The sequence below is a fragment of the Pholcus phalangioides genome, unplaced genomic scaffold (assembly GCF_987345545.1).
Source record: "Pholcus phalangioides strain wild (caught in Gottingen) unplaced genomic scaffold, Ppha-v1.0 ptg000021l_1, whole genome shotgun sequence".
Taxonomy (NCBI): domain Eukaryota; kingdom Metazoa; phylum Arthropoda; class Arachnida; order Araneae; family Pholcidae; genus Pholcus; species Pholcus phalangioides.
This window is the reverse complement of record NW_028301614.1, coordinates 4,584,138-4,596,363: the sequence shown is the minus strand read 5'-3', so window position 1 is coordinate 4,596,363 and position 12,226 is coordinate 4,584,138. Positions and strand designations below refer to the sequence as shown.

Genomic DNA, 12,226 nt, shown 5'->3' with positions numbered 1-12,226 from the left:
CTACTTATTTTGCAGTATTGCTGATGTTGGTGCATTGCCGATGGTGGTACATTGAGTTTTGTGCTGTATTGTGGTGCACTGCATATAGTGGTGGATTGAGCATTGTGCTTTATTGCCGATAGTGGTGCTTTGCGTGTTGTGATACACCATATATAGTGAATCACTATTTAATTTCCTGTATTACTGATATGGTGGTGCATTACTTATTGTGCTGTATTGCTGATATGGTGGTGCATTGCATACATTGGTTTATCACGTATGTATTGCGGTGCATCGAGTATTCTGTTGTATTTATGATGGCAGTGCATTGCTTATCGAAATCAGAATGGGAAACTGGCAATGAATAACTATTTCGCAGGCATTTGCAGTGTCTGAGGAATATTTTGCTTTATAATTAAAGAAGATGTGACGAGATGTTAGCGGCATTGGAGGAGTTGGTGGGGGGGGGGGGGTGCCGTAAGCGCCAAGGGGGGCTTTACCCCCCTATTATATGTATAATTTGAGGAAACAGAACAGAATTTAATTTATTTCGTCGTTTCCCAGCCCAATGAGACTGTCTGACGACTTACAAATAGCCTTTCCGAGGCGTTGTGAAGGAGAAAAACTAGTTTGTACATGTATGTCTATCCCAGGGTTCTCAGGGAAGGTGCTAATGAATTGTTGGGGCCAGTCGCACAGATATACAGGAGTAGTGTTGCTGAGGGTATCGTCCCGAGAGATTGGAAACTGGCTAACGTTGTTCCGATATTTAAGAAGGGTAGTAGAGAAGTGGTGTCTAATTATCGTCCAGTGAGTTTGACGAGCTCCCTCTCGAAAATTTTGGAAATTATCATCAAAAGGCAGTTTGTGAAGTGGATAGACGAGAATAATGTATTGTCGGATAATCAGCATGGGTTCAGGAAGGGGAAGTCATGTGTAACTAACCTCCTTTGCTTCTATGATTACGTGACTAAGGCTTTGGGTAAGAGCAAAAATGTCGACGTTGTTTACCTTGATTTCCAGAAGGCATTCGATCGGGTCCAACATGGCAAACTCTTGAAGCGTTTACACGAGATTGGAATAGGGGGCAACTTGCTGAATTGGATAGAATCGTGGTTAAGAGATAGGTCGCAACGAGTTATGGTGAACGGGGAATTCTCTGGTTGGACAGACGTCACAAGTGGAGTTCCTCAGGGAAGTGTCCTTGGCCCCATACTTTTTTCACTTTTTATCGACAAACTCGATCAGGGTATCGATGGAATTACTAGCAAATTCGCAGATGATGTGAAGCTAATGGGGGTAATCGGAAATGAAAGCGATAGGGAGTTGCTCCAGACCAACTTAAACAAGATTGCAGCATGGGCAAATGAATGGAGCATGACGTTTAGCGTAGATAAGTGCATGGTCTCTCATTTTGGTTCGAACAACCCACGGTTATCTTACGAGTTGAACGGTGTCACTATCCCGGATGCAACTAGAGTCACCGATTTGGGAATTCTCATTGACGAGCGACTTAAGTTTTCTGAACATTGTTCAGCGGTTGTCAAAAAAGCGAATAGAATGCTTGGTCTCATTTTCAAAAAGGTCTCTTCGCGTTCTCCTAAAGTCATTCTTCCGCTTTTTCGAGGCTTAGTTCGTCCTGGACTGGAGTATGCTGTAAGGTTTTGGAGACCATACCTACAGAGGGACATAGACTTGGTTGAAGGGGTGCAGAGAAGAGCTACGCGTGTCCTTATTGGCACACAGGGCTTGAGTTATGAAGAAAGACTTCATTTTTTGAATATGTTTACATTGGATGAACGCAGGTGTCGAGGAGATATGATCGAAGTGTTCAAAATTTTCAATGGGATGGATAGGATGGACCATGAACTTTTAGTACACCGCCAATCGACTGCTTTTACAAGGGGACACCAGTATCGATTGGTGAGGGACAATGCAAGGTTATGGTGTCGCAGGGAATTTTTCTCCAATAGGGTTGTTAATAAATGGAATAGCTTACCCCCGGAGGTAGTAAATTGTAACACAATTGACACGTTTAAAAAGAAATACGATAAACATGTTGGGGTAAATCGAGAAGCTATCCATTCTTAGAATAAGACAACCATAAGTATTCTTTATGGGCATTGTATAATATTTTATCATGTGTATATATTGTTTGTAATTTGTGTTAATTGCATTTTTAATTGGGTTGCTGTATTTTTGAAACATATGACAACCATATTTTTATGGGCATCTTTTTATCAGCCACCTCGTTGGGCATTTTGCCTGTTGTGGCGTTGTATTTGTATTTGTATTTGTATTTGTATATGTGTAAAGCATGAGTGAAGTGTTTGTGTAAACGAAAATCCAGTCCAACAGCATGTCCAAAGTGCAAATGCTCTAAGAGGTCACAATAAGGGGGAAAAAGTAATATATTCAATATTTTAAAAAAATCGATGATAGACAAAAACCATGCAACACATATAAGATATAGAAATAACACATGCGGATACAAGAATGAGTACGATATATCGGTGGAGCTTCAAATCTTATTCGGAGAATAAATTTATGGAAAAAAATAGCTTACAAGCGACTCGGTCTCCCATCTCTAGACCATGCTTTTTGAAAGCAGCAGCGTAAAGCTTGACTTCCTCGTACATTTGCGCATACGTCACTTCTTCTTCACCGCCATCTTCATCTTCAGTGATTGGAGATGAAATTTTTGTGCGAGAAAGAAAAAAGAATTGGGAAAAAGTTCAATGAATATATTCCGAGCCATAAATAATAAATGAATGAACGCCAGAACTTTGCCACTGGACTTATCCCGTTGTCGTGATCTCTTCCAGATCAGCTTCGTGGCAGAGACTGGAACGCTTTATTTTGAGTGAAACAAAACAAAAAATAAAAAACATACATAATTTTTACAACATATTTTCCCCGCGTACTGTCGCAATTAACAAATTTTTTGGTGATGACAGACGATATAGGGTTGTTAGGTGGAGAAAAGTTTCGGGGTTTCGTTAGAGAAGGATGAATGTGCGTACATTAGAATGCAGGATTATTTTAGAAGGGGAGAATTAGAGGGAGCTCATGCCATCTAATCTGTTATCGTACTCTTGTCATATTGTATACATAGGATAGAACAAACAAAAGAAACGAGAATCTTATTGTGCACGGTCTTTATAATTGTCAGTTCCACTTTGAAATGGCCATAAAAGGAAAACTATTGGACAAAATGTTATCAAACTTGGTAATAGTTTACAAGAGGTCAATGCAATGGAATTTTCGGCAAAAAAAAAAAAAAATTCTGTTCAATTCAAACGTCGTGGCAGACGTATTGTTTTCCGTTCCGCTGAGCAACCGAGATTGAAGATTTGGTACTCAATCCAAGTGGGTAACTCGGTCAGCGTGATGCTTTTATCCTCTGAAGACCACACCCATAGTGTGCAAAAATGCATTAGAAATTTCTTAGTATTTCCTGGTATTTTCGTCTTGTTCATTGACGATTTTTTTGAGTAAGCATTATATTTATTTTTGTCATTTGTACGCATCTAAAAATCATGCAATGCATATTTCATATAGTTGTGTGTGTCCACAAAAAATACTACAAAGCATGCGAAACTTTTTTGACACTTGTTTTTTTTTTCTTATTAACCCCTACAAAAAAAAGAGGGGGAATAAAAAGCAAAATTTTATTTTTAAATCCTCCCCCCCCCCCTCTTCACAGAAATTGTTTTCGTGGGCTTTTTTCCATATTTCTCTTTTTTTCCGTTTTAGTTTCTTGATTCTATTCATTATGTAACTAACATGTTCACTAAAATTAACTCTGTGTTCTCACTATTATTCATTATAAACGTGCAATGCATAAAGAGGGTCTCTAGAACCCTTGGCTGATTTTTTTTTTTCTGTCTTACCTTGTATTTCTGTAAGAAATTAAGACAATAAAGTGAGTTGAATTAAAAACGGAAATATGTAATTTGTTATGAAATAATACTTTTAAGAAAATTATTAACCTGCCCACATGATAGCTACGCGATCATCTCTATGGCGAAGCAGGTTCTCCGCATAGTTGAATTCCGCTCCTGGAAACCACTCCACATCTGTCAAACCCCTACCGAGATTAATGACCTAAACAAATACATATTTTAATTACATTGTATAAATTATGAACATGCATTAATATCAACTCCACACATGAAATTGTGAATTTTTTTTTCAAGAAAGTTTATAATTTTCTTAAAAATGCTGCATACAGTTTTTTACCTTTTGAATTGCTGAAGTGTTTTAAATGATACATCGCTAAATCTTATTTTATGATTTTTTTCACGGTAAACTTCATAAAATTGAGTTTAAAAATAGGTTGAGTTCTCGAAAAGGATAAAATTCAATAACCTCATATCATATTGTTTTGCGGAGTCATGTTATAACTGAATAGACGATATGGAAGTGTTTTCCGAACGAAAGTTAATTAATATTTTGATTAATATGAAAATTAGTTTCGTTTTCAGAAAGCCTATTTTTAAGTATACACCAGTGTTTTTCTCGAAAAGTGTCCGAAAGTGTGAGACATCATGGAGAAAACTTCATAAAGCAGTTAGCGTGTCATCGGAAATAGCACTGAATTTGAGATTTACTTTTAGATAGTCTTAATAATAAGAGAAAAAGAATGTATGACAGTTTGAACGGCCTCGATGTTACGTAATGTTATCGTGAGTAGCTTACAAAACAAGTAACGCGTGTTTCTCCCATTTTTCATCCGACTATTTACTGGGTTACATTCGAGCGAATGCAACAAATACGCTTGTTGGTTTCAATTTTCAAGGTTTTTTTGAGCCTGTTCTGCTTTCATGAGCCTGAAACCATTCAAATGCAGTCCACTATTTATTACGCCAACATTATTGGTCCTAGCGATTCGGAGACGATCCAGTGAAGAAATGGATACCAAGTTAATACGGCAGAGAGGTTCACTTAAAGCAAAGGTGACGGCAGTAGAAAAGTTCATCAGCGAGTTTCAACGCTCCAGTGATTCTATTGTCGCTATAAAGGTGAAGTTGATGTCAGTCGCTGCAACCAGAGAACTGTTGAAGAAGTTGCGAATTAGGCCCTCCTCACACGGAGAAACTAAAGTCCGGCAACTGATAAGAGAAACCGTTTCCAGAAAACCAGCGCGCATATTTCAATAGACGCCCTCACACGAGGAAATTGGCGTATTGGCGACGAAATATCAAACGCGACTCAATCACTTGGCGAGTGGCATGCTAGTCGCCGCCAACTTTAGTTGAAGAAACCAAGAAACCGCCTCTAGCATTCCTTCATATTTTCGTCATTCGAGTAAATTGAAAATCAATCCAGAGTATATGTAATAAATTATCAGTTGAAAGGATATGAAATTTTGACAAATTTCAGCTCACAGGTAAATACGATTTCTTTATTTAAATTGATACTATTTTGAAATTATAATAAAATCAGGGGCGTCGGAATTGTTTCGAAACTGTGGGTGCTCGTCTTTAGTTTTATATTGGAAATTTTCATTTCTGAATCAATTCTAGGGGTGCTCGGATCCATGCCACAAATTACCGTGGGTGCTTGAGCACCTCCGGCTGTGACGCTACTGAATGAAACGGGTCTGTGGTAAACACATGGGCACACCCTCCCCCGGGGGAATTTCAAAAGAAAATGGGGCATCACGAAAATTAGATCTGGTAAAAAATTTCAGGAGTAACCAAGTGGATTTGCCAAGTAGGGCCTCGGAAAAAAAATACATGGCTCGGGGACCCAAGATGCTCTTAAAAGACGGCCCTGGGGGTAAGCACCTCCAGAAATTTTCAAAATACCGTCTACTTTCAAAACATGTACCAAAACAGGCACGTGTCGTATAGAAATGGTCACTGATTTTCCCCCTTACTTGAAATGTCTGTAATTTAGGTCACGTACCCGCACATCTGTGTGTGGGAGTATTTGGGGAAAAGCATTGCCTTAAACGTAAACAATTCATGTTGTTTGTGTGTAGTTTTGCCTACAGTTTATTTTTTGCTTCTCGGAACCGTAGCTTTCGCCGTTTCATCTAATGAAACTACTCAAAATCCTACGTGACAATACTTTAACTAATAAACAATAACTTATATAATAACTAATCCAACATATACGTACTGAGAGAGGCATACTTATTGAAAGAAAAGACATTTTATTGCGAATTTTTTTTTCCATTGAAATCATTCAAAGCAAATGAAATTATACTAAAAAATTATATTATTTTTCCATTTTATTTTCATTTCAAAATGATATCATTTTGAATAGAAATTGCGTATTTACCTGTGAGCTGAAATTCTGTTGTAATTTCACTGTTATAATAAACTATTTCACTTATTTCTTTGTAACGATTTTTATTTAAATATAAATAAATAAATAAATTTCGATTTTTCCTATCCCGGTTAACAAGATAGTACCGGAAAATAAGAAGAACTATAGACTGTGCTGTTTTTACTCAATTTCCCGGGCTTTGAATATTTTTTTAGTAGCGCCGTGTGAGGGAGAACGGGCAACTCGACTCGTTCAAATCAACTCAACTCTCAAGTTGAGGCAACTCGGGTTCGATTTTAGTTCACCCGTGTGTGGAGGGCCTTACTCTCTACGATCTCCCAGCGGATGTGAACGTCGAGGATTTCGACGGTGAACTTTATGCCATTGAAGAACGATTAGACGATATCCAGATAAAATTGACAGCTCTTCAGAATACTTGCCAAGAGAAATCATCGAATGAGCCGTCACAGCCGAAAGAATCTGGGAAATTTAAACTTCCGGAGATCCCGCTTCCGCTCTTCACCGGCAAATACGAAGACTGAAATCTATTCATGCTACAGTTCATTGAACTTATAGAAGCAAATATACATTTAACCAGCGTGCAGAAACTCCATTATTTACGCGCGTCATTGAAGGGTGATGCCAAGAGTGTCGAGTCTGCGGACGATAGCTACGAGTCCTTGTTCAAAACAGTAGAAGAGCGATTCGAAAACAAAAGATTAGTAGTCGACTCCAGAGCCGCAACTAGATCCTTCGTCACCCGGGGCAAGTGCGCATTTTGGCGCCCCCTTGTAAAGTTGAAGGAGAGGTTTGAGAATAAAATTTGCGCCCCTCTGGTTCAGCACCTGGGGCACGAGACCCGCCTGCTCCCCCTAGTTGCGGCCCTGGTCGACTCTTATGCCCAAGCCATCATCAACTGTAAGACCATTCAACAAGAATCGGCAAAGGAGCTTCGACACCTTCTAGACAGCGTGAAACAAAATCTCAGAGCGCTCAAGGTCCTATGGTTTGAGAGAAACGACTTGGCCGATGTCCTGCTCACCAGTGTGCTGCTGAAGAAAATGGATGTGCATACAAGACACCAGTTCGAATCAACACTATCCACGACGGATATAGTGAAACTTCCTGAATTTCTTCAGTTTCTGACAGAGTTACTCCGAACCCGCCATCCAATATCTGTGGTGTTGACTTCTGTGGTCCTTTCCACGTTAAGATCTCTAATCAGAGGAAGGGAGCTGCGAAGAAAATTTATGTTGCTATCTTCATCTGCTTTGTGACTAAAGCTGCTCACATAGAGATGGTTGGAGATCTGACTTCTGAATCTTTCATCGCATGATTGAAGTGGTTTTTCGCAAGAAGAGGTAAGAGTTAGGTAATCTTTTCTGATAATGCAACCAATTTCGTAGGTGCTCAAAGGGAGTTGAAAAATCTCAGTCAGTCGGTTGCAAGACCTGACGAATCTGTGGCTGATTTTCTGTCGTCGGAATCTGTGAACTGGAAGTTCATTCCTCCTGGCTCTCCAAACTTTGGAGGTTTGTGGGAGGCAGGTGTGAGGGCATTCAAATACCACTTCAAGAGGTCAGTTGGTAGAGCAAATCTGACACTGGAAGAATTCCTGACAGTGTCAGCCCAGATTGAGGGAATGCTCAACTCTAGACCTATATAACCGATACCATCTGATCCTGCTGATCTGGAGGCTCTAACACCGGGTCATTTTCTGGTCGGTTGTCCCATCAGAATTATTCCAGACCTGATTGATGTGGATGAAAATCGTCTGAATCGTTGGCAACGCATAACCAAGTTCGTGCAGAGCATCTGGAAGAGATGGCATAGGGACTACTTGAACACACTGCAGCAGCGAAACAAGTGTTGCTTCGATAAAGACAATGTGTAACAAGGTGGTGTTGTTTTTCTTAAGGAAGATCACTGCGCTCCCCCCCCCCCTTGTAGTTGGCGACTGGGTCGCATTTAAGATGTGATCAAGGGGTCTGATCAAAAGGTGCGAGTGGTGTTGGTCAAGACAAAGAATGGTGTCATAAAGAGAAGCGTCTCTAAAATTTGTCCCCTTCCAGTCCAAGAGCAATATCCATGATGTAAAAAAAATGCTTCTTTTGTTTGTTCAATGTTCAGGATGCAATGATGTGAAAATTTTAATGTGTATAATTGATATGTACCTATACTATCCATTCCATTTATGTATTCCGCCATTACACTATAAAATTTTTTTGAAAACTCTTTTTTAAAATTTGACAAGTGTATCAATAATGTAACCGGGTGTATTTTCTAGAATGAATCCGATAAGCTCATTTGTTGAATTTTTTCAGGTTTAAAAATAATTTTTATAAAACTTTTGTTGTGTAATTCTGACCTTGCACGCCTTCTAGTGCACAAAACGACTGTGGTGGTTAAACATTGTCAAGTCCAATAATTAATCCGATTCAAATTCTAGTCTTTGGCTACATAAGAAAGACGTTTTCAATCTCTGGCTTGTCGAAACACCTTCGGGTGATCGGGTGTTCGATGCTGGTGTCTGATTTTATATTGATAAAATTTCTTGTTTTATTTTGAATTTTTTTTTTTTTTAGTCTTTATTGAAGTCAAGGAGTCTTGAGCTTTTTTTTTTAAACCGATCACAACTCAGTTCTATCGCCATGGTCAATTTACAACCTAGTGAGTTGTGCGGGCCATGTTAGTGTGTGTATACCTAATGTATACCTAACAGACTGAGTGCGTATCTAATGTTGTGTATGGCTTTTCGGTGCTGCCATCTATATTTCAGAAGTGAAGTGTAATGACTAAGTATTTGTAGGCCTGTTGCTCCCTGTGGCGGGACTTTTTCACGGGGAAATCAGCTCGCATTTTCGCCTCGAAGTTGGCAACCACAGAAAACCAACTACCACTGTGGCGAGGTTTGAACTCTTGTCCCCGCGATGCGAGTCCGTCACTACGACCACTCGACCACCACAGCGGCTGGACTCGGTATATGGATCCCGATTAAAACTTGATTCGCCGAGTATTCTGAGACGGGTCGTACAAATCCACTTACAGCCAAGGATTCTTGAGCCATGGCTGACAAACTAGATTTGATTCGCAGGGGCTTCCTAGATGAGCAGTACAAACCCATTTACAGTCCTGTTAGAAATTAATAAATATTCCCCATGGGTCGAGAAGCTGATCTTGGTGTGGATTTTTGGTCATGGCTGGAAAAGGTTAAGAACCTCTGCTCTAATGGTCGATTGCACTTATTGTAGCAAATCTGTCAGAAAAATACGATATTTGCTTTTGGTGAAGTGCCACTCTCTAAAAACACCCTCTATCGCCTTTGCTATTGAGATTCGATCAGACATTCTACGATCAAAAATTCTTGTTTAAGATTCTTATATCACTTAAAGTTTGTCCCATGAATTTAGAATCACCCTGTATAGCGTTAAATATTCTAAGGTAAGTAAGATAATTATTTACCTTATCGTAACTTTTTGAGTTCACAACGCCGAAGTAATGCCATATTTCTTCCCAGAACTTTGTGTAGTTCTTTATTGACCATTTCTGGAGGTCCCAGTAGCTGTCTGGAATTATAATACAGAGATGTGAGGGAAAGTTTACATTTTTTGATAGCAAGGGCTTACTGGATGATGCACTGGGTACGTATGTACTAATATCGATGGAAAAATAAGAATTTTATTCTAAATTCTTTTATCGATAAAAAATAAAAATATTGTTTTAATTTGTCAAATTTATACATATTTCTTGTACTAATATTGTTCAAAAATAAACTAACTTGAAAATTCTTCTTTTTCATAAAATAGCGTCTGTCAATGCATTTTATCAAAAATTTTGAATTTTTAAAACTATTCAAAGTTTATGCAAGATCCCTCGAAAGACTGGTTAATTTTTCTTTTTGGAGATGATGATTGCAAGGAAGAAAATTCATCTTTGTTCCCCATGGGGACTCGTACCCCGGCCTCTCGTTTACCGGACGAGTGCTCTACAAACTAAGCTACGCAAGCAGACAGAACAACATTCTCTTGGAGCTTATATATATGTTGAAAGGCTCCGTACATGGACGGCGGCAGCAATCAACCAATAGCTCGTGAATGACATGTACGGCCAATGTCATACACGAGCTATTAGTTGGCTGCTGCCGCCGTCCATGTACGGAGTCTTTCAACATAAATATATATATACGTTCGAAGGGAGAGATATTCCATGTGTTTCCATAGCTCAGTTGATAGAGCACTCGTCCGGCAAAGGAAAGACCGGGATTCGAGTTCCCATGGGGGCAGAAATGAATTTCCTTCCTTGTAATCATCATCTCAAAAAAAAATTAACCAGTTTTTCGGGGAATCTTGTATTAACAAGTAGAGAGGACATTTCTACATACATTCAAAATTTTTCAATAGATCATTAATGCGATTTTTCCAGATAATGAGGCTTTTCGAATAGACGTCATAATCATCATCGCATCACTCTGAGGGACAAACACTAGATGATCCCTATAGAGATCATTGTTAAAGTTGCCGATTTTAGCGTGGAAATGCGGAAATTTTGTGGGGTTTTCTGCCACATCAATAATTTTAAAAATGTAATTGAATTTTTGTTTTTCCAAATATTGAGTTCACTTAGAGGTATGAAGCCCAGAAAATTAAATATAAAATAATGAGCCAGACCCACTTTTGAGGTGGATGTCCATGCAATATTAATCAAGCATTTTTTGAAGCAAAACAGGCAGATCGATAACTTCAAGTTAAAAATAGATTTCGAAATATCTACCTCCCACTGAAAAGAAAAAAAAAAAGATTCATTTTTTTTTTCTGTTTCTTTAATTTAGATTTGTTTCTTTCATGAGTCTCGCACAGGCAGTCGCCATATTGGTTACCTTGTATGTCCCTCAAGGAAAAAGGGAAACATCACGTGATCTAAAAAGCCTCATTATTCTATTTTTTGTTAGTATTCTTCTGATTTTCCGAAAGTTCTTTCTCATAAATACTTGAATGGTATTATAGCTATTGATGCTATAATTTCTTGCATATACAAAATAACGATTCGATATTCTAAAAATTATTTTAGGGACTGTTTATTGACTCTCTATGCTGTAGTGCATATTTGAATACGCATAGCAAATACATGGACAAAAAACCAATAAACCAACTTTTTTTTCTCAATTTTTTCTAGTATTTGGAAGGTAATTTTTTGTTGCAATTGCTTTACAAAATACCGATATGTAAGTACAATATTCTTATCTTATTTAGAAAGAGTTGATTTCTTGTCGGTGTCATTTTTGAGTGCCGGTGGAATTTTTTCGTGTTCAGAGAGCTATAAAATCACCCCAAAAATTCAGGGATTGGAAATAAAATTCGAGGTAGCAACTATTTTATTGCTGAGCAAGATTTCGTCAATTTATGGATAATAGAGTAAAATATAGGAACTGTATATTTTACGCTTACTGTCTATTGTAATAAATTAATTAAAAAATTCACTCTAATTAGTCTGATTGCAGTGTTGATGCATTGTTTCAACTAAAAACATGCTAACAGTGCCAAATTACATCATTTTTCGGGAAAAAAAATTTCCAATACATCTTCACAGGAGTGAACCATAAAAAGTTAAATTGATTTATGGAATAATTCATTTCGTTTATGATCAGTGTGATTTCGGGTTGTTTTTTTTCACTGTTTAAAAAAGTACACCAAGATGTATAAATTAAGAAACAGTGAAAACATCTGAAGAAATATCATTTAACACGTACAACACATTTGCTGGAAATAAGGGGAAAAAAGTTGTATTGCAAAAAAGTTTATTTTTATAAATCTAACGATAATAATGCAAAATAAATTTATAATGAATGCATGAATTGTTGTGAATGTTGCTAACTAAAAAAGTGACTGACAGATGGCAGCACGAGCTTTATCTCCAAGGGAAAATATTTGTGTATTACAAGATATGCAGTCGATGTAAGGATAGCACTGGC

General features: G+C 38.0%; 1 protein-coding gene across 2 annotated transcripts in view; it reads right to left on the bottom strand.

Moving 5' to 3' along the window:
- Positions 1-12,226, bottom strand: part of LOC149070524 (acetoacetyl-CoA synthetase-like) — a 76,005-nt gene that overhangs the window by 41,883 nt on the left and 21,896 nt on the right. For both annotated transcript variants that reach the window (XM_089249089.1, XM_089249090.1), the window contains exons 4-6: positions 9,721-9,824; positions 3,972-4,086; positions 2,546-2,656 (exon numbers count right to left, since the gene is read on the bottom strand). In XM_089249089.1, coding sequence (XP_089105215.1) covers positions 2,546-2,656; positions 3,972-4,086; positions 9,721-9,824 — 330 coding nt within the window. The remainder of the gene's footprint in view (positions 1-2,545; positions 2,657-3,971; positions 4,087-9,720; positions 9,825-12,226) is intronic.